Source organism: Equus przewalskii, chromosome 5 (genome assembly GCF_037783145.1).
Source record: "Equus przewalskii isolate Varuska chromosome 5, EquPr2, whole genome shotgun sequence".
Taxonomy (NCBI): domain Eukaryota; kingdom Metazoa; phylum Chordata; class Mammalia; order Perissodactyla; family Equidae; genus Equus; species Equus przewalskii.
In genome coordinates, this window is record NC_091835.1 from 17,628,410 (window position 1) to 17,654,937 (window position 26,528).

General features: G+C 43.8%; 1 protein-coding gene across 9 annotated transcripts; it reads left to right on the plus strand.

The window, feature by feature from the left end:
* Positions 1–1,308: 1,308 nt before the first annotated feature.
* On the plus strand, positions 1,309–25,963 carry LOC103540584 (probable G-protein coupled receptor 148). 9 transcript variants are annotated; one of them, XM_070620127.1, is made up of 5 exons: positions 1,309–1,605; positions 3,796–3,945; positions 7,372–7,501; positions 8,745–8,838; positions 24,612–25,963. In XM_070620127.1, the coding sequence occupies exons 3-5, from the start codon at positions 7,456–7,458 to the stop codon at positions 25,546–25,548; spliced, it is 1,077 nt and encodes a 358-aa protein (XP_070476228.1). In that variant the 5' UTR covers positions 1,309–1,605; positions 3,796–3,945; positions 7,372–7,455; the 3' UTR covers positions 25,549–25,963. The 9 variants fall into 9 exon arrangements, with proteins under 9 accessions (XP_070476228.1, XP_070476231.1, XP_070476232.1 ...); XM_070620130.1 differs by lacking the exon at positions 8,745–8,838 and having other exon boundaries at positions 1,331–1,605; positions 7,372–7,639; XM_070620136.1 differs by lacking the exon at positions 7,372–7,501 and having other exon boundaries at positions 1,457–1,605; positions 8,797–8,838.
* Positions 25,964–26,528: the final 565 nt, after the last annotated feature.

Genomic DNA, 26,528 nt, shown 5'->3' on the forward strand with positions numbered 1-26,528 from the left:
AGGAGATATACAGATGGCCAAGAGGCGCATGAAAACATGTTGAACATCACTAACTATCAGGGAAGCTCAAATCAAAACTCACGCCCATCAGAATGGCTATAATTAACAAGACAGGAAGGAACAAGTGCTGGAGAGGATGTGGAGAAAAGGGAACACTGATACACAGCTCCTGGGACTGCAAACTGGTGCAGCCACTATGGAAAACTGTATGGAGATTCCTCAAAAAATTAAGAATAGAACTACCATACAATCAAGCTATTCCACTGCTGAGTATTTACACAAAGAACATGAAAACACAGATTCTTAAAGATGTATGTACCCCTATGTTCACTGCAGCATTATTCGAAATAGCCAAGACTTGGAAGGTGACTAAGTGCCCATGAAGGGATGAATGGATAAAGAAGATGCAGTATATGTACACGATGGAATACTACTTAGCCATAAAAGGATGAAATCTTGCCGTTTGTGACAAAATGGATGGACCTTGAGGGTATTATGCTAAGTGAATTAAGTCAGAGGGAGAAAGTCAAACACCGTATGATCTCACTCATAAATAGAAGATAAAAACCGTAACAAATAGAGACAGGGATGGGATTGGTAGTTACCAGGGTGGGGGGGAGGGGTGAAAAAAGGGCAAAAGGGGTGATTAGGCACATGTGTGTGGTGATGGGCTGTGATTAGTCTTTGGGTGGTGAACATGATGTAATCTACAGAGAAATTGAAATATAATGATGTACATCCGAAACTTATATAATGTTATAAACCAATGTTACTGCAACAACAACAAAAATAAATAAATAAGCAAAAATAAAAATCAAAGATTGCCTAGAAGCAAAAAAAAAAGTATTACTTGAATAGCTTCCAAAAGAAATGAAGGCTATAAATACGAGGCAGAGCTTGTGTATCACACTTGCGGCGTAATTAGCAGTTCGAGAGATTTAAAGCAGACATGTTGGCAAACAGGAAATAGGAGTTTTCAGAATGATACCAACTGTGCCATGCAGAGGTTTCTAACTGCCTTTGTTATGAAATGTGGTCATTTCCACAGGCGGAATCTGAGATCTTTGAAGGTCGGTCTGGCTTGAAACCATTGGTGCAGTGGCTTGAATTTTTCCCTTATGTTAGGGTGGGAAACTTCTTAATTTTCTCTAGAGACATTTCTCCTTGTCATCTTTAACGCCATGAAGTGGGTCCCGACCCCAGAAAGGATGCAGAGAGCACACATCTCTTTTCAAAGGGACCCCTATGTACAGAAGGAGATGCGCTGGCCCAGGGTTCCTCCACTTCCTTTTTAGACAGAAGGAGTTCAGTGTTCTTTCAGGAAGTGGCCACTGCAGAGTTCTCTGCTTTCTCTGACATTTCTTGCAGCTTGCTAAACTGTGAATCACGTGGCTGCAGGCACCACGGAAGGGGCCCCGGTCTGAAGGCTCAGGGTCCTGGGAGAATGTGAAGTGGAGCGTGTCCTTTGACTTCTGTTAGATACTGGGTATTGGGAGTTCTTCCTGGGATTCATGAAGAAACTCCTGCTGCTCTTCCACACATTTTTTCCTGGAAAGGAGAACTCCTTGTTCCATTGGCAGCAAAGACCCTCAGTGGTGAAGTAAGGTAAGGATTTCTCATGTCATTCTGGGCATCCCATTTCTCACTTTTACTTTTCCTTGAAATCGATTCTCAGCTCTGCATTTTCAGAAAATCGATTTCATCTCATCATGCCCTTCTGGAATTATTCCATTGTGATGGTAAGCAATAAACTGATTTCAGTTTCATGATGAGAGCTACACTTACCAAAAGGATTGAAATGCTCCAGTTTGAGTGGTCAAGGCACTCTGGTCTTAGTAGGAAAATACATGTGGGCGATGAAATGAGGCCATAAGGTGGATATCGGATGATCTTAAGACACCATTCTGTGTTTCTCCTGGTAACGTCATCCATTCCCACCAGAATGTAAACTTCACTGGAGTAAGGACCTTGTCTGTCTTGTTCAATGTTGTGTCCACCCATCTAGAACAGTCAGAGGTACTCAACACATACACGGTGAATGAATGAATGGCTAGCTGGCTAGGTCAATGGATAAATCCTTATTATTTTCTAGAGTCACTGTCCTATGAGAAGTTTTCCCTGACCTTTCTAGGAAGATTAGACTCCCTCCTCTGGGTTTCCATGGCATTTTGAATTAAAGCACTTAACTCATAGTATTGAAAATATCTGCTTATATATGTATCTGTCTTCCCTGAAAGACTGTGAGCTCCACGTGCAGGGATTCTGCCTTATTTTTCCATTTAACTAACTAGAGACACTTTTCACAGTTCTCGGGCATATAGTTGATGCTCATTGAATAAAACAATACTGTGGCAGCCTCATGACTCACTCTCAGCCTGTGGGATCTACTTGTTAAGTGGATCAGTGGATATTACATTAATTGGGCCCATTTGCTTCTTCAGTGTTGGTGACCCATCATTAACTTCTTATTCTTTGCTTTTCATTGCTTCCAAGGGAGCTAGCATCCTTTGATTTTCTGCTGTTATTTTAGTATCCTTTCTGTTGAACCTACGAATATGCTGAATGGTTCCCATAGATTCCATTTCTAGGATCAAATTAGTCACCTCCTGACATTATACAGAGAGGCACCTTAATCTCATCAGCAAACCGTCTCCAAGTCTTAGTGGGGATGTGTTGTTTCTGGGAGGACTACCTGGAGATAGCACATCCCTCTTGGGTTTTGTAGATACTTACAGCTCTGGTCATACAAACTAAAGTCCCCAGTCTGGTCCCAACTCACTTTTGGCTCTTGTCTTTTATGGCCTATGGTCCTCTCTCTGGAGACTGCACTTCCTGCAGTAGGTACACTTGCCTTCTGACCAGGTCACATTTCCTTGACATCTAGGTGGGGATTGTATGGCACCACTCTGATGACTGTGAAAGAGCAAATGTCCTCCTGTGGCCCCCAGCCAGTCCTGGATCATCCAGAGATAATACTCAATGTTTTGAGACCAGGAATTTAGAAAGTCAAGATAAAGATTAAGTGGCAAACACACATTTAAGATCAGGGCAGGCTGAAAGTCTGGAACAAGGTAGATACTCAAGTTAGGTAAAATTGGCAATAACCAGAGAATGGTGATCTGGGCCTGATTCATGGGCAGAGCCAAGGAGTCCGCATTCTCTGTTAATTTGTGTGGGCCTGAATCCATGGATGTGGATGGTTTAAGTGGTCAAGAAGGTGGTGAAAAGGAAAGCGGACAATTTTAGTTCTATTGGAAGGTTCTTTGAGTGCTCAAGCAAGTCTCACTAGACCAGAGTGACATAGCCATGCATTTTTGGGTACACACCGCAGGATTTATACATCTCAGCCATGGTTCCCTTATCTAACGCCCACCCTCACCTCCCAGGAGGACTTGCATCCTGCACTTGTGTTGTCACCAGGATCCATCCAGTTGTGTCCTACACTGAAAATCCCCATGACTGGTTGTTTGTTCTTTAATAAGATAGCTTCTCCACATGAGTGCATTCTGATGACTTTGAAAGCCTTTTTGTCATTTGGGTCAAACCTCGAAGTTGGACAGTATCTAGATCTAGCTATCTGTACCCTTCACACACGTGTTTCCTTAAATTAGATTATTTCTCGACTGTTTCCCTTCTGTAGGCATAATTTATGTCTGCCTTCATCAGATTTTCCCTCATTTCCTATCCACAGAGCCAGCCTCTTTTGCACAGTTGTGGTTTTCTGGAGGGCTTCTTTACCCCTTCTGTCTTCCTCAAACAGCCTGACTCAACTTTCTGTGTCCTTGCTTTTTCCAGAAGGCTTTTCCTGCTAGCCCCATGTCAGTACTGCCCAGGATTCATCTCAACATCACCTGCCCTGGTGTTTCATACAAAAGAAGGAAGAATACCTTCCCCGGATCCACTTCTTGGGAAAGGAGAAAGGAACTCACCTTTCTCTAACCAAAGGTTTGTGGTTTTCATACATTTTCTCCAAAAAAATGTGAAATTGATCTAAATGTTTTTGCCACCCTGCTCATAGTCTATACCAGTGTTCATTCTTGCTCCCACTTCCAAGTCAGTGAAGTAAATGTCTTGAGGACAGAGGCCATATTTCATTCATCTCTGCAGACCCAGCATTTAGCGTAGTGCCTGACACATGGTAGGTGCACAATCCATGTTTATTGAATGAATGAATGAGCAAATGTATAAATGGAGAAATTGGGATATGGGCATGAATTTTAAAATTCTGATTACAAATTTTTTGATCACTCAAAAGTGATTTTGTGATAATATAGCAGGGGCTTTCAAAGTTAATGATTTTCTTTGTCACCAATACTTAGAATGTAAATTCTTTTGAGAAATACAAAATATAGTTACAAATAATGTGTGCAAAAGTAGCATTAATGACAATAATATATGTTCTATTTGGAACTAAGTCCATTAAATAGAAAGATGACTATAATGGTCATATTTTAAGGTAATCACAAGGATGAGTATTGAAACAGCCATTTGCTCTATAAATATGATTCAAAATTCTATGCCAATTCTAAAAGGCAAATATACATGCTAATGAAAATAATGAAGAACTTTATTAACTTGGTATAAGTGGACTTTGTTATGGAAAAATGCAAGTCCATCCAAATGTTAACAGAGAATTGACTGTGATAAATGGACTTACATCCCTGCCAAAGGAACTTTATAAATATATAGGTTCCAACAATTGAGAGAAATCAATGATACAATAATTAGGTAAAAGGTCAAGTTGATAATCAATTATGTGCTGAGTAAAAGTTCTCAGAGCAAGCAAAACATTAAAGTGTTCCATGAATTTTCACTTTCAATTATAAGATTTATTTAAAGATCACAGTTTTCGGGTCCAGAGAGTCAACTTTGCATGACATGTATGATATATATGGTGCAAAGATGCCTTATAAAGATAGGAGCATTTAACCAAGCAGTGCAAATTATAAACAGATTTCAAAACTAAGGAAACTCTTTTTCATCAACAAATCACAGCATATAATAAAGGTCAGTAAGAGCAGCTATAATTAAATTGTACCTTAATTTGAGGAAACAGAATTAAACTTGATGGAAAGTTTACAAAAAATCTCCGACGCCGAGTGAGAGAGAGAAACTAAAGCACTTCGTGGGTACTGCTGATTTCAGCTTTGCCAAGATTGTCCTGATGGAACATCTGGTTTATGCTAAAGCCAGGTGTGGTCTGCCGAGACAGAAAGGGTGTATCTTGTTCCTTAGGGTGGCACAACTATCTGAACTGTGCAATGAAAGAAAACAATTGACCAAGGCTTTCAAAGCCATCAGAATGCACTCATGTGGAGAAGCTATCTTATTAAAGAACAAACATTGACTGGCAAAACACAAAACTCACCATCTCGGCTGCTATGTGCTATTTAATTAATGGATTAATTAATTAATTAACTAACTAAATTGAGGTCGTATTGGTTTATATGTGTTATTTTATAAGCTTTAATCATGTTAAAGTCATACACAGGTAAATTAACTTTTAACTAGCTTCATGATTACAATAATGCAACATTAAAATAGTTAATAGTATTAACTGGAAAATAGTGTTAACTGGGAAATAGTATTGGCAATGAATCATTTTTCTCAGCAACATACAGAACACTGTTTGCTCTTTATGGTTTATCGACATCACATGGACCTTTGGCATCTGGACAGATAGGGAGGAAGGGAGAAATGACACCTGTTTACCACCTGCTAGGTAACTGTCAGAAGATTCGGGATTGTGTGAGCTCCGTGATGTCAGAGACTTGGTATGTGTTGGTTACTGGGTATCTCCAGCACTTGGATCCATGCCAGAGACACATAGGTAGCTGGAATTCACCAGCTGATTGAGTAGATGTCTATCTGTTGAGCCTGACACTTTTGTTTGTTGGTTAGGCCCATGCCAATGCAGAGAGCTCCATCCAAAGGGAATCAAATGACAGTTTTATTTTAGCCAGTGTACCATAGTTTCATATAAATTCATTATTGAAGTTTCTAAAATTCATGAAAAATGTTGTTTGTTACATATGACATCATTATAGTTAGTATGGAACCATCTTTTTCTGAAATCCTGGAATGACTCCTGTGCCATATTTCTATCTGAAGATATATATATAGGGCAGTGAAGCGTGTCATTAAATTGTGTCCTCTTTGTTCACACACATGTCATTGTTACTATAGTAAGTCAGATCACACAAATTTCTCATTAAATTATAAAATGAAAAGACCTTTGTCACCACTCTTTCTTTTTTTTTAAATATTGGCCCCTGTGCTAACATCTCTTGCCAATCTTTTTTCTTCTTCTTCTTCTCCCCAAAGCCCCCCAGTACATGGTTGTATATTCTAGTTGTAGGTCCTTCTGGTTGTGCTATGTGGGACGCTGCCTCAGCATGGCTTGATGAGCAGTATGTAGGTCCATTCCCAGGATCTGAAGCCCTGAAACCCCAGGTAGCCAAAGCAGAGCATGAAAACTTAATCACTTGACCACAGGGCTGGCCCCTTTGTCACCATTCTTATGGAGCTATCTTCTTTCCAATACTTCCTTCTTAAATATTTATTTATATTCCAGCTTTGGGGGTTTCCTTCACCCTGCCCTGGCCCATGGACGGCCTGGTGTTTCAAAATCTTAAGGTGTTCAGTAAAGATGCTTGTGCACATTGCTTTCTAAGATGTGTGTTTTTTTTTTTTTTTTTTTTTGAGGAAGATTAGCCCGGAGCTAACTACTGCCAGTCTTGCTCTTTTTGCTGAGGAAGCCTGGCCCTGAGCTAACATCTATGCCCATCTTCCTCTACTTTATATGCGGGACGCCCACCACAGCATGGTGTGCCAAACGGTGCCATGTCCGCACCCGGGATCAGAACCAGTGAACTCTGGGCCACTGAGAAGTGGAACCTACAAACTTAACCACTGCACCACTGGGCCAGCCCCTCTAAGATGTGTTTTTAATCATTAAGTAGTTTAGAAAAGAGCAAGTTTCTATTAAAGCGAGGTAGTGAGTCTCTAGATTAATGAATCCTATGAGTACTTAGAAGAATGTCTGTGGATCAAAATTTTGATCAGAAAAAAAATGGGGAAGGAAGCTGGAGAATTTCCCTTTTTATTAAAAAAGGCAGGTTAACACTCAGAAAGTTAACTGCCTGGGAAAACACTCATTAGAAAAATGTGTAATTTTTCTGTCTTCAGAAGTCACAGGATATACCTGCAGAAGCTGCATGATTTCACCCAGTTCTCCACGTCACCTCTGGGAGCTGTTTCCAGATGATTAACACAGCTAATATTTAGTTAAGGGCCTATGCTTGATGAGCAGTTCCTGGCGCTCAGTAAACACCGGTTTCCTCCCTTCCTTCCTGCCCACTTTGAGAATAGGAGAGGAGATGGCAGAAGCTTCACAGACTGGAGTGGTTTTCAAAATACCAAAGAAGTAAGGCCACAATTAGAGCAAAGGGGAAGATGCTTTTAAAGAGAAGAGGGCAAGTTTATGGTGGAAGAAGAGAAGGTATGATCATTCCGGGAGGGTTGCAAGAGCCATTCTGGAAGTACCCACTGCTTCTCACTGGCCTTCTGCCAGCAGCCACTGAGCACTTGAAACCATTTCTGAAGTTTGTTCTCAGCTGATGAGTTCTTCCCATTGGTGGTAAGTCGGACACTGGCCCTAACCTTGGCGGACACTGCCTGACTGACAGTGAGCACCCAGGAAGAAAAGGCCCTCCTCCCTCTCACAGATCAGAGACCTTTCCTCCTTTAGACATTCCTAGGTGTGGGTTCTGGGGGGAGTCTAGCTGGACCCACAGGAAGCCATTCTCAGCTACCTGGGAATAAAGCGGTAGCTGGTAGTTGTTTTTCCCAGCCGTATCAGTCTGCTTGGGCTGCCACAACAAAGTACCACAGGCCGAGTGACTTAAACAACAGAAATTCAATTTCTCATCATTCTGGAGGCTGGAAGTCCAAGATGAAGGTGCTGGCAGGGTTGGTTTCCTCGGAGGCCTCTCTTCTTGACTTGCAGATGGTCGTCCTCTTGCTGCCTCTTTCTATGGTTTTTTCTCTGTGCACACGCATCTCTAGGGTCTATCTCCATATGTCCTAATCTCCTCTTCTGACAAGGACACAAGGGCACCAATCAGATTCGATTAGGGCTGCCCTGATGGCCTCATTTTAACTTAATTACCTCTTTAAAGACCTTATCTCCAAATATAGTCACATTCTGAGATTCTGGGGGTTAGGGCTTCAATATATGAATTTGGGGAAAGGGGCCATAATTCAGACCATACCACCTGCTCAGTCTCTCTTTTTACAGAATTCAATTCACGTGCATCAATATGGTACTGTCAGGAAACAATTCAACAAACAACAGTATCAAACTGTCAGAAGAGCTGGGTTTGAAGGCAGACTTCACCGTTAACCAGCAATCCCCCCAAGAGGAAGTGTGGGGAGACAATTCACCACCTTCAGTATCAGCCTTCACTGACGTGGGGGCAGGTGGCCCAGTGGTTTAGAGAGTGACCGCCTGGTCCAAATTCACTGTCACGAGCCAATTAACCCTGGCTGAGTTTCTTCCTCCCTCTATCCCTTGGTTTTCTTTTCTGAAAAATGGGAATAATGATAGTGCCTCCTTTATAGGCTTGTTGTGCAGACTGAAGGGGTTGGCCCTTGCTATAGCCGTGTCCCAGTGAACAATCAACACATTATCTACTATTAGATTTTGTTTGCATCATGATCCCTTTTCTTATGCTCCCTTCCAGGCCCTCCATCACACAGGCACACATCCAATGATCCATTTATTTTCTCCTGCAGTGGGGTATCTATTCTGGAACGGTTGCCTGTGGACCCTCAGAGGTGAGAGAAGTGGGAAATTCCCCCAGCCCAGTGACCCAGATCTCATGATGAAGCCAAGGTAGCAGTTGCCTTTCCGTGAAAGGAATCTGTCTCACTCAGCCCAAACTCCCCAACATGCCCCTGCAGCTGACCAGGAGGGGCACAGGATGGAGAGGAAGAGTGGGCTACCACAAATTCATGAGCTCCCTGGAGAAACAGCTCAAAGCACATGTCTTGTGTAGCGCCACGAGCACCATGTTTTCACATCGATGTGGAGAAAAACAAAGACCAACCAAAGGAGAAAAGCAAAGGCTATTTATTCAGAGCTCGGGGTCGGCCACCATCAACTGCGTTTTGGCAGAGACTCAAGGCAGACAGAGGAGTGGGAAAGCTTTATGGTGGAAAAAGGGATGGAGCCAGGTGTGACCTGATGGGAGCCTGTGGGGCCTGGGGAAGCTGTTGATGGGCTAACCAGAAGCGGGGCATCCTATGTGACTAATTAGGGGTGTATATTTGTCTTTCTCTGGTTGGTCCGAAGTTGGAAGAAGGGACGAAAATTAGGGAAGCTGTCAGTTTGGGCCAGTTGTTACGGGAGCTATCATCTGACTTCCTGGGTTGTCAGAGAGACAGCAGGCTGCCTTCCGGGCTCAGTTACTGTAGATAAAGGGTTGGTTTCCTGGGCAGGTTGCTGAAGGTTGTGGGTCAGGGTTCTATTTTTATATACAGTCTGGCCACATCTGTTTGTAGATTCAGTCCCTCACCAAGGGCAGCAGGTTGTCCTCAGGGCTTTGCCCTAAGCAGGGCTTTTAGGACGAGACCCCGGGGCTTCGTTGACCTTGTAAGTAACCAGTCCAGCCCTTCTCACACATCTGCTTCCTACAGGATTTTTGCAGGAGTCGTGGGGGCTGGTTCTGATTTTATCAGGTTGGTTGTGAATATAATGTAATTCTTTGCTGAAATCTCTAAACGCCAGGGTTTTATTTCAAAGCTCAAGCCAAAGTAACATTTTGGGCTAGAAGGAAACAGGTATTTCCATTTCAGAATTTCAGGAGAAGAAAAAGGCTCTAAGAGCTGTTGTTAAGTGGAGGTAATACAGATAGATGGGGGCTAAGTATATGGGTTTGGTTGCCATGAGCTCTTGAAATGCAAATATGCCTCTAAGAAAGAATAAGAATTTGGAGACTGGGAGATTCTTTCTGGCTGCATGATCCCGAATAAATTGCTGATCTTCCCGAGGTCTTTTAATAAATTAAAGGCAGTAAAACTTGCCCTCATTGATTTTGCAGATTTGCAACCCTCCTGGAGATTTCATGTGTACAAAACTTATTCTAAGCCACTCATTACGGTGGTAGTGTCTTTGTTGTGCAAATTTCTCCTCTGCTGGGGTGCCTGCTCAGCAGAGTTCCTACAAAATAGCACTGTGCAAGCAACGCTGGGCATCTCGTGTTGGCTCTTAACCTGTGGCATGTGCTGCTCCTAATTTTAATCATGCAAGCCTCCTTATTGCCTAGAAAATGAGTCTTAACCCTTGGAATGGTATCAAGGCCCTCCAAATCTGGTTCTGGTCTTGGTCTGTCCTTAGTCTTCTAAACAGGCCTTCACTCCACCGAAACTGATCTGCTCATTGTCTCCTGAGTAGCAGGTATGGTCCTCCCTTGGCTCTGTCTATTCTCTGTGGCCTGGAATCTGTACCTCTCCTCTCCCCTCTGCACCTCACCCTTGACCTGCTTAGTTTTCCTCCTTGTAAGGCTGGATTCAAGTCTTGTCTCCTTCAAGGAGCTCTCTCTCACTGCCTCAGTTATCCCTTCTATTTCTAAACAATCCTCCTGTAGCACACCCAGCTTTCTTACTCATTTGGTAAGTGAGAGAAACTAGACGTGATGTTGTTGGTTACTATTACCTAATTACATTGTATTTTGCATCTTCCACTGGACGAGAAGCTTCTGTATGTTAGCACCTGTGTTTTAGCGCCTGGTAACCTCCCTGCTTAGGATTCTGCATTGTATGTTTCAATACTAAGTGAAGACTGGTGGAGTATAATGATGAAAGAACATGCCACGTTGATTAGTGTGTTCAACATATTAGAAAAAGAAACTGGCCCTTGCCTGGTCTCAACAATAAATAGTTCCCTGAAACCATCTCAGATCCGGAAGGAGGCGGGTTGGTGGTTTAGCCTTTATTACAGCTGCAGCTGCAGCAATCAGGAGAGACAAAGAGCAGCTTTTAAAATTTCATTCTAAAGGAAGCACAAGGACAGCCACTCCTGCCATATGTATGATTTCAAGTCTTAGAACAAGGCCAGGCCAAGCCCAGCTCATTGCCGCTGGGGAGGTGCTGTCAAATGAACTAGAGCAGGGGTAGGGGGTGGGGGCCCGGTGCAGGTGCAGGGAATTCCTGCTGAGCAGGAAGGAGGAATCCAGTGGGGGTGCCTCAGACATGACTGGGATTCTGTGCAGAATGAGGGGTGGGGAGCAAGACCGAATAATGGAAAATAGCCCGTATGCTAGGCCAAACCCGGGAACAGGGAGCCCAGGAGAGGGCATTATTGGGAAGCTCAAGCAGACAGGGAGGCCATCACCATGTGGCCTGCCAGCAGCAACCACCCTAAGTCAGGCTCAGAGGCTGGGTTTCAGGTCTTAGGAGGTGGCCTGGCAGGACAAGGCAGGACCTGTCCTGGAGAGCCAGGGGTTCTACTCAAGGCTCAGCCACAGAGAATAAGATGAGGATGTTCTGGATAGTGGGTGGGGGCAATCTTGTTCTCAAAAATAAGATAAAGCTCAGATACTCCAGGCCCAAGTGAAGAGTTGGCCCCTGAGGATGTGAGTGAGGAGGACTCTAGATAGAGAGAGAAAGGGTGGAGCTTGGCCATGCTGCATGGCTGTGATGTAAAGAACCACGGACCAGAGAAGTAAAGTGACTTCAGCACCCAAAGTCACATTCCTTGTTAGCAACAGATCTATGCTTAGAACCCAGGTCATGGGATTCCCCCAATCCAAGGGTGGAGTGTTTGTTCTAACTTACCAGCATTTGCTTTCTTTTCTTGGCCATTTGCATGGAATATCTTTTTCCATCCTTTCACTTTCAGTTTGTGAGTGTCTTTAGGTCTGAAGTGTGTCTCTTGTATGCAACATATACATGAGTCTGTCGGTGTCGCAATCCAATGTACACATCAGGATAGATGCGGAGAGGGCTGATGACCACTCTGAGTTTATTATAACCAGCATTTCAATATATACATAGCTTACATCTGTTAAACATACATAGGTGTTCTGGATGAAGTAATTAGTGAATGCCAAGAATTCTTCATGATTTCTCAAGGAGCCCTCCCTCAGCCTCTGTTTTGATATTATCATGTTATTGCTGTGCTTGTATATTTTTATCTCAGAGCAGGCAAGGCCTCCTAGGCAATGGCCCCTCCTGCTCCCGATATCGATATCGTGTCTCCATCTGTGCCCCCAGGCGACTGTGCCTGTCTTAGGTTGCCCCACCCTGGAGGTCTTACCCATCATTGGCTGACTGGCCTTCTCACCTCTGGGTCACAGTTTGTTGGCCAGCCTTTTCCAGTGATTATTAACCCTTCCTGTGTCAGTGGCAGCTACAGTCTTGTTTTTTTATCCAGTTGGCCACTCTATGGCATTTGATTGGAGCATTTAGCCCATTGACATTTAAAGTAGCTATTGATAAATATGTATTTATTGACATTTTGTTACTTTTTTTCTGGGTGTTTTAGTAGTTCTTTGCTGCTTTCTCCTTCTCTTGCTCTCTTCCCTTGTGGTTTGATGGCTATCTTTAGTAATATGTTTGACTTCTTTTGTCTTACATTTTTACTTATTATAGGTTTCTGATTTGTGATTACCATGAGGATCCTATTTAATATTCTATATACATAACAGTCTATATCGAGTTGATAGTCTTTAGCTTGACCTCTTTCTAAAAGCTCTACTTTTTCACTCCTCTCCTCCCACATTTTATGTTTTTGAAATCATATGTAGTCTCTTCCTTAGTGTGTGTCTATCCATTACCCTCTTATCATTGAAATAGGTGATTTTAGTACATTTGTCTCTTAACCTTCATATTATCTTCACAGGTAGTTGATCTGCTGCCTTTACTATATTTTTACCTTTACAAGTGATTTTATTGCCTGTTCTTTTTTTTGTTTGCTGTTTTTGATAATTTTTTTTAATCTCTATTTGTGGTCATCACTTTCCCACTTAAATAAGTCCATTCAGCATTTCTTGTAGAACTGGTTTCTTGCTGATAAACTCCTTTAATATTTGCTTGTCTGGGATACTCTTTGTCTCTCCTTCCATTCTGAATGACAATCTTGATGTATAGAGTATTCTTGGCTGTAGGTTTTTTCCTTTTAGCACTTTAAATATGTTGTACCATTGGCTTCTTGCCTCTAGGGTCTCAGCTGAGAAGTCTGCTGATAGCCTTATGGGCTTCCCTTTGTATGTCACTTGTGGCCTTTCTCTTGCTGCTTTTAGGATTCTCTCTTTATCTTTAATTTTGGACATTTTAATTATAATATGTCTTGGTGTGGGCCTCTTTGGGCTTATCTTGTTTGGAGCTCTCTGTGCTTCCTGTGCTTGGATGTCTATTTCCTTCCTTAGGTTAGGAAAATTTTCATCTATTATTTCTTTAAATAAATTTCTGCCCCTTTGTCTCTCTCTTCTCCTTCTGAGACACCTATAATCCGAATGTTAGAACACTTGATATTGTCCCAGAGTTCCCTTAGACTGTTCTCATTCTGTCTAATTGTTTTTTTTTTTTTTCCTGTTCAGCTTGGGTGATTTCCTCTAGTCTTTCCTTTAGCTTGCTGATCCGTTCTTCTGTGTCCTTTACTCTGATATTGAGTCCCTCTAATGAGTTTTTCATTTCCAGTATTGTATTCGTCATTTCTGATTGGTTGTTTTTTATATCTTCCAGTTCTTTGCTGATGAGCTCACTGTGTTCCTCCATTCTTCTCCCAATATCTGTGAGCATCCTTATGATATTTTGTTTGAACTCTTTGTTGAGTAGGTCGCTTGTTTCTATTTCATTTAGTCCGTTTTCTAGGGTTTTGCACTGTCCCCTTGCTTGGAAAGTATTCCTTTGCCTCCTCATTATGCCTCTTTCTCTGTGCTTATTTCTATGTATTAGGTGAGTCGGCTATGTCTCCTGATCTTGGAGAAGTGGCCTTATGTATGAGATGCCTTATGAGGCCCAGCAGTGTGCTTTGCTCTCGTCACCAGTCCAAATGATCCAGGAGTGACCCCTTTGTGGGCTACTTATGGCTTTCTGCTGTGGCAGGGTTGCTCTTACTGCAGGTACCCAGGGGGTCTAGTCTTTCCTTCCCTGGCCAGCTGTTTGTAAATCCGGTTTGGGGAGGCTAAGCACCATTGGCTACAAAGTCTATCAGCACACTCCTATTGCAGGTTTCCTCTTAATTGGGTTGGTACCCAGTGTAGCTGGTTGCTAGGCTCAGGGGCTTATAGTTGCAATAGGCCTCAGGCCTACAAGGCTGTTGTCAGTTCTCTTAGGAGTGCACTGAGTGGGGCTGGCCCTAGGCTCAGGAGCACTCAATTGTTTCAAGCTTTGGAAGGTGGGGCTGATCCTTTTTATGGCTGTTTGTGAAGCACAGGTCTTCTGCCACTGATAAGCCTCACCCTCCACAGGAACACACACATCATCAACACAGTCCTGGTCCGTGCACACTTCTCAACTCCCTGGAGTGTACCCTGTCGCCACACTACAGAGGCCCCCACCTCTCCACCAATGCCCCCCACAGATCAACTGGTCCTCACAGAGGCCCTGCCCCACAGAGGCAGACACCCTTACCTGCCTGTGGAGGATCAAGGCACCCAGTCAACACAGGCTGAAAAGTAGCCTGAGGGCTTGCTGTTAGATGGGGCCGGCCCCTGGGGCAGGCTGCCTGCCCTGGCTGAACTGGATTAAATCTGTGCTCTACTGGGCGTGGCAGACCCCTGGGCTAACAGGCCAAGGGAGGAACCTCCAGCGTCTGTGACAGCACACCTGGACCAGTTCAGAACAATGGCCCCCACCAATGTCTCAGTCTCCGGAGAGGTCCCTCCTCTCACCAAGATGCCCCCAGAGCACCCCAGGTGAGTCTCGTTTCACCAAAGGACTGTCAGCCTTGTCTCTGGTGATTTTAGGTTGCTGCAATGAGTGAGTTTGTGCACAGGCCCTTTAAGACTCAGGTCTTTTTGGCTTTCAGCCGATAGCTTTTCTTGGGGTATCCTCGCTGCAGTTAATAGCCAGAGAAGCCAGACAGTAAGACCCCCGTACTGAGACGGGGCTGAGTCTGAAGTATGCTTTTAGCAGTATCGCCCCTGCTCCGGACCTCACTCCTCCAGGGAGGGCTGCGTACCTTAAGGTGGCTCCCGCCTGGCCAGCTGAGAAGCTCCACTGCTCCCAAAGGTGGCTTTTTTCCTCTCCAGCAGGAATTTCTGCCTCTTTTGCCTTAGTCAGGACTGTCCCTTGTTGTGGGGGTTCTTTCTATCCAGTTTTCAGTTTTCTATCCAGGGTATTTTTTCCAAAAATGATTGTAAGCTGATTGTGTTCGTGACCACTACAATTTCAATTCCTCTCTGGAGAGCTGGAGGGTAGAGAAAATAAATGCCTGGAATTTAACAGCATGACAATGGCAAGAAAATCTCCACAAAGGGTGACAACATAATATGCAGAGAAAAAATTATACCTTCAGCAAGAGATTTCATAAAGAGTGATGGCATTTAGATGCTCAGGAAGTTGCAACAGTTGTATCCCCATTGTGATATGACCTTTAGGAAATCAATATAGTTTATTCTGCCTCTTCAGGGTCCATTTCATATGCTTGGAACTCAAGGGTACAGAATAAAGGAATGGAAACCCATCTAAGCTAGCTCAAATAATAGAGGGGTGTGTTATATTTTTAGAACCCAAGGGCAGAAAACGTAAAGCAGCCCAGTAGAATCAGAAATTCAGAAGCCAAGGGTGTTCTCTTTGTCTTGCAAGGGCTTTTGTGGCCTCTCAAGGGCATCATGGTCTCCCTCATCTGTGCTTCTCTCCTACCTCTCTCTGTCTCTTTCTTCTACTCACCTACACTCCACCATGACTGGCAGGCCATTTACATGACGTCGCACTCGGACTGCATTCTCTGTGTGAGAATCTTTGGGTCTGATTTTTTTTTTTTTTTTTTTAATGTTATGATAGATTACAACCTTGTGAGATTTCAGTTGTACATTTTTGTTAGTCATGTTGTGGGTACACCACTTCCCCCTCCGTACCCTCCCCCCACCCCCCCTTTTCCCTGGTAACCACCGATCAGATCTCCTTCTCAATATACTAATTTCCACCTATGAGTGGAGTCATATAGAGTTCGTCTTTCTCTGACTGACTTATTTCGCTTAACATAATACCCTCGAGGTCCATCCACATTGTTGTGAATGGGCCAATTTCGTCTTTTTTTATGGCTGAGTAGTATTCCATTGTGTATATATACCACATCTTCTTTATCCAATCATTATTTTCTGGGCATGTAGGCTGGTTCCACGTCTTGGCTATTGTAAATAATGCTGCAATGAACATAGGGGTGCAACGGTCTCTTGAGATATCTGATATCAGGTTCTTAGGATAGATACCCAGTAATGGGATGGCTGGGTCATAGGGTATTTCTATTTTTAACTTTTTGAGAAATCTCCATACTGTTTTCCATAGTGGCTGTACCAGTTTGCATTCCCACCAACCTCTCCAACCTCTTTCTCCACAACCTCTCCAACATTTGTCGTTCTTGGTTTTGGATGTTTTTGCCAATCTAACGGGGGTAAGGTGATATCTTAGTGTAGTTTTGATTTGCATTTCCCTGATGATTAGCGATGATGAACATCTTTTCATGTGTCTATTGGCCATATTCATATCTTCTTTTGAGAAATGTCTGTTCATGTCCTCTGCCCATTTTTTGATCGGGTTGTTTGTTTTTTTGTTGTTAAGTAGTGTGAGTTCTTTGTATATTATGGAGATTAACCCTTTGTCGGATAAGTGGCTTGTAAATATTTTTTCCCAATTAGTGAGCTGTTTTTTTGTTTCAATCCTGTTTTCCCTTGCCTTGAAGAAGCTCTTTAGTCTGATGAAGTCCCATTTGTTTATTCTTTCTATTGTTTCCCTCAACTGAGGAGTTACAGTGTCCGAAAAGATTCTTTTGAAACTGATGTCAAAGAGTGTACTGCCTATATTCTCTTCCAAAAGACTTATTGTCTCAGGCCTAATCTTTAGGTCTTTGATCCATTTTGAGTTTATTTTGGTGTGTGGTGAAAAAGAATGGTCAATTTTCAATCTTTTGCAAGTGGCTGTCCAGTTTTCCCAGCACCATTTGTTGAAGAGACTTTCTTTTCTCCATTGTAGGCCCTCTGCTCCTTTGTCGAAGATTAGCTGTCCATAGATGTGTGGTTTTATCTCTGGGCTTTCAATTCTGTTCCATTGATCTGTGGACCTGTTTTTGTACCAGTACCATGCTGTTTTGATCACTGTAGCTTTGTAGTATGTTTTGAAATCGGGGATTGTGATTCCGCCGGCTTTGTTTTTCTTGCTCAGGATTGCTTTAGCAATTCGCGGTCTTTTGTTGCCCCATATGAATTTTAGGATTGTTTGTTCAATTTCTGTGAAGAATGTTCTTGGGATTCTGATTGGGATAGCATTGAATCTGTATATTGCTTTAGGTAGTATGGACATTTTAACTATGTTTATTCTTCCAATCCATGTGCAAGGGATGTCTTTCCATCTCTTTATGTCATCGCCTATTTCTTTCAAGAGAGTCTTGTAGTTTTCATTGTATAGATCCTTCACTTCCTTGGTTAAGTTTATCCCAAGGTATTTTATTCTTTTCGTTGCGATTGTGAATGGGATAGAGTGCTTGAGTTCTTTTTCTGTTAGTTTATTGTTAGTGTATAGAAATGCTACTGATTTATGCACGTTAATTTTATACCCTGCTACTTTGCTGTAGTTGTTGATTATTTCTAATAGTTTTTCTGTGGATTCTTTGGGGTTTTCTATGTATAAGATCATGTCGTCTGCAAACAACGAGAGTTTTACTTCTTCGTTACCTATTTGGATTCCTTTTATTTCTTTTTCCTGCCGAATTGCTCTGGCCAGCACCTCCAGAACTATGTTGAATAGGAGTGGTGAAAGTGGGCACCCTTGTCTTGTTCCTGTCCTCAGAGGGATGGCTTTCAGCTTTTGTCCATTGAGTATGATGTTGGCTGTGGGTCTATCATATATGGCCTTTATTATGTTGAGGTACTTTCCATCTATACCCATTTTACTGAGGGTTTTTATCATAAATGGGTGTTGGATCTTGTCGAATGCTTTCTCTGCATCTATTGAGATGATCATGTGGTTTTTGGTTTTCATTTTGTTAATGTAGTGTATCACGTTGATTGACTTGCGGATGTTGAACCATCCCTGTGTCCCTGGTATAAATCCCACTTGATCATGGTGTATAATCTTTTTGATGTATTGCTGTAATCGGTTTGCCAAAATTTTGTTGAGGATTTTTGCATCTATGTTCATCAGTGATATCGGCCTGTAGTTCTCCTTCTCTGTGTTGTCCTTGTCAGGTTTGGGGATCAGAGTGATGTTGGCTTCATAGAATGTGTTAGGGAGTTCTCCATCTTTCTCAATTTTCTGGAACAGTTTGAGGAGAATAGGTATTAAGTCTTCTTTGAATGTTTGGTAGAATTCTCCAGAGAAGCCATCTGGTCCTGGACTCTTGTTTTTGGGGAGGTTTTTGATTACCGTTTCTATTTCCTTACTTGTGATTGGTCTATTCAGATTCTCCATTTCTTCCTGATTCAGTTTGGGGAGATTGTAGGAGTCTAGGAATTTGTCCATTTCTTCCAGGTTGTTCAATTTGTTGGCATATGGTTTTTCATAGTATTCTCTTATGATCTCTTGTATTTCATTGGTATCTGTTGTGATTTCTCCTCTGTCATTCCTGATTTTATTAATTTGCGATTTCTCTCTTCTTTTCTTGGTGAGTCTGGCTAGGGGTTTGTCAATTTTGTTAATTCTTTCGAAGAACCAACTCTTTGTTTCATTGATCCTTTCTATTGTCTTTTTTGTTTCAATATCGTTTATTTCTGCTCTTATTTTTATTATTTCCCTCCTTCTACTGACTCTGGGCCTTGTTTGTTCTTCTTTTTCTAGTTCTGTTAGGTGTCGTTTGAGGTTGCTTACGTGAGCTTTTTCTTGTTTAGTGAGGTGAGCCTGTATTGCGATGAATTTCCCTCTTAGGACTGCTTTTGCTGCATCCCAAATGATTTGGTATGTCGTGTTCTCATTTTCATTTGTCTCCAGATAATATTTGATTTCTTCTTTAATTTCTTCAATGATCCATTGTTTGTTGAGAAGCGTGTTGTTTAGTCTCCACATTTTTGCACCTTTCTCTGCTTTTTTCTTGTAGTTGATTTCTAGTTTAATAGCGTTATGATCAGAAAAGATGCTTGATATTATTTCAACTCTCTTGTATTTATTGATGTTTGCTTTGGTTCCCAAAATATGGTCAATCCTTGAGAATGTTCCATGTGCACTTGAGAAGAATGTGTAACCTGCTGTTTTTGGATGAAGTGTTCTATATATATCTATTAAGTCCATCTGGTCTAATTTTTCATTTAATTCTATTATTTCCTTGTTGATTTTCTGTCTGGATGTTCTGTCCATTGGTGTTAATGGTGTGTTGAGGTCCCCTACTATTATTGTATTGTTGTTGATGTCTTCTTTTAGTTCTATTAAGAGTTGCTTTACAAATTTTGGTGCTCCTGTGTTGGGTGCGTATATATTTATAAGTGTTATGTCTTCTTGGTGGAGAGTCCCTTTTATCATTATATACTGTCCCTCTTTGTCTTTCTTTATCTGTTTTGCTTTGAAATCTACCTTGTCTGATATTAGTATAGCGACACCTGCTTTCTTTTGTTCATTATTAGCTTGGAGTATTGTTCTCCATCCCTTCACTCTGAGTCTGTGTTTGTCTTTGGGGCTGAGGTGTGTTTCCTGGAGGCAGCATATTGTTGGATCTTGTTCTTTGATCCATCCTGCCACTCTGTGTCTTTTGATTGGGGAGTTCAATCCGTTTACATTTAGAGTGATTATTGAGACGTGGGGGCCTACCACTACCATTTTGTGTCTTGTTTTCCGGTTTTCTTCAGTTTCCTTTGTTTCTCGTCCCATGGTTTAATCTGTTCTGATGTAGAGCTGCTACTCTCTGTTGTTGTCCTTCTACTTATCTCCTCTGCTCTTGGTTTTGTAGCCCCTTTCCTTTTTTGGATTTTTCAGGAATGAGGGTTTTCCTGAGGATTTCCTGAAGAGGAGGTTTTGTGGCAATGAACTCCCTTAATTTTTGTTTATCTGGGAAAGTTTTTATTTCTCCATCGTATTTGAAGGATATTTTCGCTGGGTAGAGAATTCTCGGCTGTAGGTTTTTGTCCTTCAGATTTTTGAATATATCATTCCACTCTCTTCTAGCCTGTAAAGTTTCTGCTGAGAAATCTGCTGATAGCCTGATGGGGGTTCCTTTGTAGGTTAGTTTCTTTTGCCTGGCTGTCCTTAATATTTTCTCCTTGTCGTTGACTTTTGCTAGCTTCACTACTATATGCCGTGGAGTTGGTCTTCTTGCATTGATAAAGTTTGGAGATCTATTGGCTTCTGTCACCTGAAGATCCATCTCCCTCACCAGATTTGGGAAGTTCTCAGCCATTATTTCTTTGAATAGGTTTTCTGCCCCTTTCTCCTTCTCTTCTCCCTCTGGTATACCTATAATCCTTACGTTGCATCTCCTAATTGTGTCTGATAATTCTCGGAGAGTTTCTTCATTTCTTTTAAGTCTTGCTTCTCTCTCCTCCTCTGCCTGCAACAATTCTATATCGCCATCTTCCAAATTGCTAATTCTTTCCTCCATATTATCGGCCCTACTGTTCAGAGCATCTAGATTTTTCTTAATCTCCTCTATTGTGTTCTTCATTTCCAGTATTTCTGTTTGGTTCTTCTTTATCGTATCAAACTCTTTTGTGACATAGCTCCTGAACTCGTTGAGTTGTCGGTCAGAATTCTCTCTTAACTCAGTGAGTATTTTAATGATGGCTGTTTTGAAGTCATCATCATTTAGGTTATATATCTCATTTTCTTTGGGATTGTTTTCTGTGTATTTGTTACTTTCTTTCTGTTCTGGAGATTTAATGTATTTTTTCATATTGCTTGATGATGTTGATTTGTGCCTCCGCATGGAGATAGAGTTTAGTTGCTCCTTTCACTTGTTTCAGCTGCTGCAGTGGGGGGAGCAGCTGTTTATACTTCACCAACCAGGAACCCTGTCCGTAGTTGCTAACTGGGCCTGGGCCCCTCTTCGTAGCCACAGTGGCCCTTTGGATTCCCTCCTCTGCCGTGGGGGCCATCACGGGGGGCTTCAGGCTGCAGGTGCCTACTGTTGCCCACCTAGATGCGCTCTCTCCTTGGGGTCTGCAACGGTGTTATGGGCTTTTCCAGCGGCCAGGGGTGGGATCACTTTTATTTGTCGCTCGGTTGCTGTCGGCACCCACCAAATCTCACTTGTCCTCTATGGGTCGCAGGAGAGCTATTGGCATCTTCTACAGTCTGTGGTTAGTACACCTAGCTATGCTGCTTTTGCCCTGGGGTCTTCCAGCCTTGTGGCTGGCGGCTGGGTGCCTTCTACTGGTGCTGTGCAGAGGCTTTCCCTAAGGCTTCTGTGAGCCTGTAGGGTTTCCCCCTAGGCTACTAAGCTGGGTCTCTGGAACTCTCTCCAGCCCCAGTCCTCTCCGAGATCTCCGGCAATCCCTAGCCTCACCGGGTGGGCAACGGCAGCTGGGGGTCGCCCCGCCCTCTGGGCTTCTCTCCGGGCCTCTGCCGGGAGCTCTGAATGCTCAGCGTGGCCCCTCTGCTACCGGCAGACAGAGAGTTTTGTCTGCTGCCTGGCAGAGCTCCGGCGCTTCCCCTCCGGGTCGCCGGACCCGCCTTTGAAAGTTCCCCCGCCCCGGTCCTCTCCGAGATCTCCGGCAATCCCTAGTCCCACGGGGCTGGCAACGGCAGCTGGGGGACGCCCCGCCCTCTGGGCTTCTGTCCGAGCCTCTGCCGGGAGCCCTGAGTGCTCAGCGTGGCCCCTCTGCTACCGGCAGACAGAGAGTTTTGTCTGCTGCCTGGGGGAGCTCCGGCACTTCCCCTCCGGGTCGCCGATCCGGCCTTTGAAAGTTCCCCCGCCCCGGTCCTCTCCGAGATCTCCGGCAATCCCTAGTCCCACGGGGCGGGCAACGGCAGCTGGGGGTCGCCCCGCCCTCTGGGCTTCTGTCCGGGCCTCTGCCGGGAGCCCTGAGTGCTCAGCGTGGCCCCTCTGCTACCGGCAGACAGAGAGTTTTGTCTGCTGCCTGGCGGAGCTCCGGCGCTTCCCCACCGGGTCGCCGGACCCGCCTTTGAAAGTTCCCCCGCCCCGGTCCTCTCCGAGATCTCCGGCAATCCCTAGTCCCACGGGGCGGGCAACGGCAGCTGGGAGACCTCCGTGCCCTCCGTGTCTCTCTCTGGGACCCTCCGGGCGCCCCGAGCACCAGGCCGGGTCTCCCCGCCAATGGCGGGGAGAGACTCTCCCCGCGGGCTCAGGTGTGCAACTCCAAAGTTTCCCTCTGCGTTTAGGAGCAATTGCGGGGGGTTTAAGTAGGGTTCTGGTCACCTGTTTCCACCGTCGCTCCTCTGTTGTGTTCTCGCTCCTGCCCTAGATGTGTGTGGATCCTCTGGGGGCGTCCGTTGGAAGAAAGCCGCTTGCGGGTACTAGGCTGCCCGTCGGGGTCGGAGAGTTTTCACCTATTTCCACATCCTCCCGGAGGAAAGTCCGTCCGCCTTCCGATGTATAGTCGCGTGGGTGTCTCAGACGTCCTGAGATGCTGTCTGGATATCCTTTGTCAAGCGATAAGTGTCCAAATAATTGTAGACTCGAAGGGCGAGAGACAAAGAGGACTACTCACGGCGCCATCTTGGAATTCCTCGGGTCTGATTTTTAAGAGATAGACTGATGGACTCACCGCAGTCTACAGGATGATTTTCCGTGGATCAGGTTTACTCCCAGTGCAATGAACTTTGATCAGGGAGGTGGTGATGCTATAGGTCATGTGGAAGCGAGGCAGCAAGGCTACTGTGGGGTTGATCACCTTGGATGGGGTGTAGATGGGGAGGCAACAGTTGGTATCTCTACAGCAGGCTTTCACAGAGACAAAAGTCATGCTGTAATATGGGGGTTCCCCAGGCCGCCATTCACTGCTGTGCACACTTGAGAAGATGTGATGAAGCTACTGAGCATGACTTACCATTTCAGTGGGCACATTCCCTGAGGAATCCTGAGATCTCAGAACCTTCCTGAATGTGCAGTCTTCCAGCTTCCTAACAAGAGAAACGATATTCCTACAAATGGGGTCCAGTTGGCTAGTCAAATGACGTTGGCCAAAGAAGAACTCAGAGAATGCATTCATTTGGCCTTGCACTTGACACAAACTTACTTGTAGTGGTTGAGAGGATGGGCTCTGGAATTGTCCTCCCAAATTCAAACCCTGGCCCTACTATGCAGTAACCACAAGGCCTTGAGCAGGTTACACAGCATCTCCAAGTCTCAGTTTCCCCATTTGTGAAATGTGCATAATAAAACCATTTGGTGGAAAATAAAACGTGCCCCAGGGTTAGTGAGGAATATGCTCTAAGAGCTTTTGATCCCTAGAAAGTACTCAGTAAATATCACCCAGGATTGTCGTCATTATTGTTAATCTCCCTTTCATGTCTTGTGGACCCAAATGAATTCCAGTCTTGGCAGCAACTTCTTCTCATTCCTCACAGCTCCTGCCCTAACTTCTTCCCCAGACCTTTGCATGAACTAAGTGTTTGGTGGTTAATCAGTTGACTTTTACAATGTTGTGCTTTGTGCTCTGAATCGAAAAAGTTCTCACAACCAAAGATGGAAAAGGATGCGTAAGGAGTACAACTGCGACCTGATTTTGAGCAATTTGCTAAGTACGGAGGGCACATCTTTCAAACCCTCCTTTCAGATGATTTGAGTATATGCCCGTCCTCTGAAATAAACAGAAGACCCCAGATGACTTCTCCAGTTCCTTTCATCCATGTCAATCCTATCTAAAATTGTCATCCTCTGTACCAAAAAACATGCAATCTGCCCCTTGAGGCTGTGTGCAAGATCAGAGAGCTGGAAGACCACCCAAGAAGCTTTAACATTCCGCGGCCGAGGGTTCACTGGTTCGGATCCTGGGTGCGGACATGGCAGCGCTTAGCAAACCATGCTGTGGCAGGCGTCCCACATAGAAAGTAGAGGAAGATGGGCACGGATGTTAGCTCAGGGCCAGTCTTCCTCAGCAAAAAGAGGAGGATTGGCAGCAGATGTTAGCTCAGGGCTAATCTTCCTCAAAAAAAAAAGGGGGGTCCAGCCCGGTTGCATAGTGGTTAAGTTCATACGTCCCACTTTGGTGGCCCAGGGTTCACCGGTTTGGATTCTGGGTGCGGACTTATGCACTGCTTGTCAAGCCATGTTGTGGCAGGCATCCCACATATAAAAAAAGCAGAGGAAGGTGGGTAGGGACTTTAGCCCAGGGCCAGTCTTCCTCAGCAAAAAGAGGAGGATTGGAGGTAGATGTTAGCTCAGGGCTAATCTTCCTCAAAAGTAAATAAATAAATAAATAAAGGCTTATCTATAGTTTTGTTTTTTTTTTAAAAAAAAGAAGCTTTAATGCAGATTCACTCTTTCTTGTTCTTTAATCCTGCAGGAGCCAAGTTGCCCTGAAGATCATGAACTTGTCTTCTGAGCTTTGCAACATATCGGATTGGCTGAGGCTAGAAGCCACAGTGAAGGCCTCTTTGTACGTGGTTTCTTTCTCCTTTGCCACTTTCATCACTGTCGTCATTATTGCCATAGTGACACAGAATTCGAAACTGAGGAACGAGGTCCGATACATCCTCCTTTGCCACCATCTGCTGTGTATCTCCTCCTATTGCGGTCTGGGGGTGGTTTTCCAAGGGATGCGGGCTTTGCTGGTCAGCAGCCCCGTATTGATGTGCTGGGTGGTGTTTGGGGCCCAGCTAAGTGTTGGAGAAGGAATCCTCTTCACTCTGGCCTTCATGGCTTTCAATACTTACCTGGCCATTTGCTGGCCATTGAAATCTCTGTCCTTTGTAGATTCAGTCAAGTATAGGATTCTGGCTGGGACTTGGATGATCATTATACTCAAGAATATTTGCTTATTCCTCATAGAGAGCAGTCACTCCACTCAGGCTGCTATTTTTGAATCTGAACCCCTTTGCCCAGTGGTCTTGAACGGCACTCCTGCCAGAGCCATTGGCATGGCTTTCCTTTTCCTTCCTCTTTCTGTCATTCTTATAAGTTACTCTCTGATATACCAAGAAGGGAAACGGGCTGGCCATTTTAACAGGTCAAATATCAAAGCCAGGAGAACAGTCCTCATTCACTTAGTGCAGTTGAGCTTGCACGTAATACCAACCCTGTTATTCATAGGTTTGGGAAAGATGTGCGGAGTGTTTTTCTTTGCTTTAAATCTGGTGCTCTTTGGAGTCTTTGCCTTTGCCCAGTGTTTTAACCCTCTGATCTATGGGCTCTGGAACAGAGAGCTGCAAAGCAGGTTATACCATTGGGTGTGCTGTCGGCTGTGGTGTGGTCACGTGACCAACAGCAGAGGTCCAGTTTAAACAAAAACCCAGCCATTTTGAATCTATAACTCTAGCCCTAATGAACCATCAGCTAGGGTTGAGGACTTGCCTTTTACTCAAGCTAAAATGGGAGTCTTGATTTGATTTTGAAAGTGATATGAGTGAATCAAAGTTATTCATCCGGCTTACAAACTTGGCTGTTGCGTATGCTGGACTGGCCTCAGTGAAATCATTTTATGCCTTTGTACCTAAGCCCGGATCAGCATTTTTGGCAGCATGCTTTACTGTGTTTCAGTAGTTGGGCATCTTTTGAGAATGCACTTGTTTTTAGAAACTGAGAAATAGTCCATGGTTGATAGGGACTGAAGTTTGGCTATTCCCCTTATATTAATTAGGGGTAGGTTTAGCTACATATAATAACAAAACAGCAATAAAATAACAGTGACTTTAAAAAGTTAGAGACTGATTTTTTTTTTCTTATGTGAAAGAAATCTGGAGTTACAAAATCCAGGCCTATGTGGCAGCTCTGCAGGCAACAGGCTCATTCTCTTCTACTCTGCCATGATTAATGTACCACCTCATGACCCAAGATGGCTGTTGGTGCTCCTGTCATCACATTCACACTCCAACCAACAGGAAGGAGGAAGGCAAAGAAGACTCTGAACCCACCTTCTAAATATACTTTCTAGAAGTTACACTAAACATTTTTTCTTACATCTAACTGGCCAAACTTTAACCATATGGCCATATCTAGCTTTAAGGGAGAGTGGGAATAAACTTTAGCTGGTTAGCAGTATCTCCAGCTAAAAATTGAGGTCTTTGATACTAAGAAAGGAAGGAAGAATGGATAATGCGAGGCAAAATTGTTTCAGCGACCATTTTCCTCTCAACCAAGTACAGTGTAAAGAAAGACAATAGATAAGTTATGATCATCACAAAAACATACTCTGCCTTCAATATGATATACAAATACAGAGTTAACAGTTCAGAATCCCAGAAAACTTTGTGTTACGTTAACA

What these genes read in the sequence shown, in the direction of transcription:
- LOC103540584 (XM_070620127.1), top strand. Translation starts at nt 7,456, where the DNA reads ATGCTTTTAAAGAGAAGAGGGCAAGTTTATGGTGGAAGAAGAGAAG. An exon ending in TTATGGTGGAAGAAGAGAAG is followed by an intron (nt 7,502 to 8,744) that starts GTATGATCATTC and finishes GCTCCCTTCCAG; the next exon opens with GCCCTCCATCACACAGGCAC. An exon ending in TTGCCTGTGGACCCTCAGAG is followed by an intron (nt 8,839 to 24,611) that starts GTGAGAGAAGTG and finishes TTAATCCTGCAG; the next exon opens with GAGCCAAGTTGCCCTGAAGA.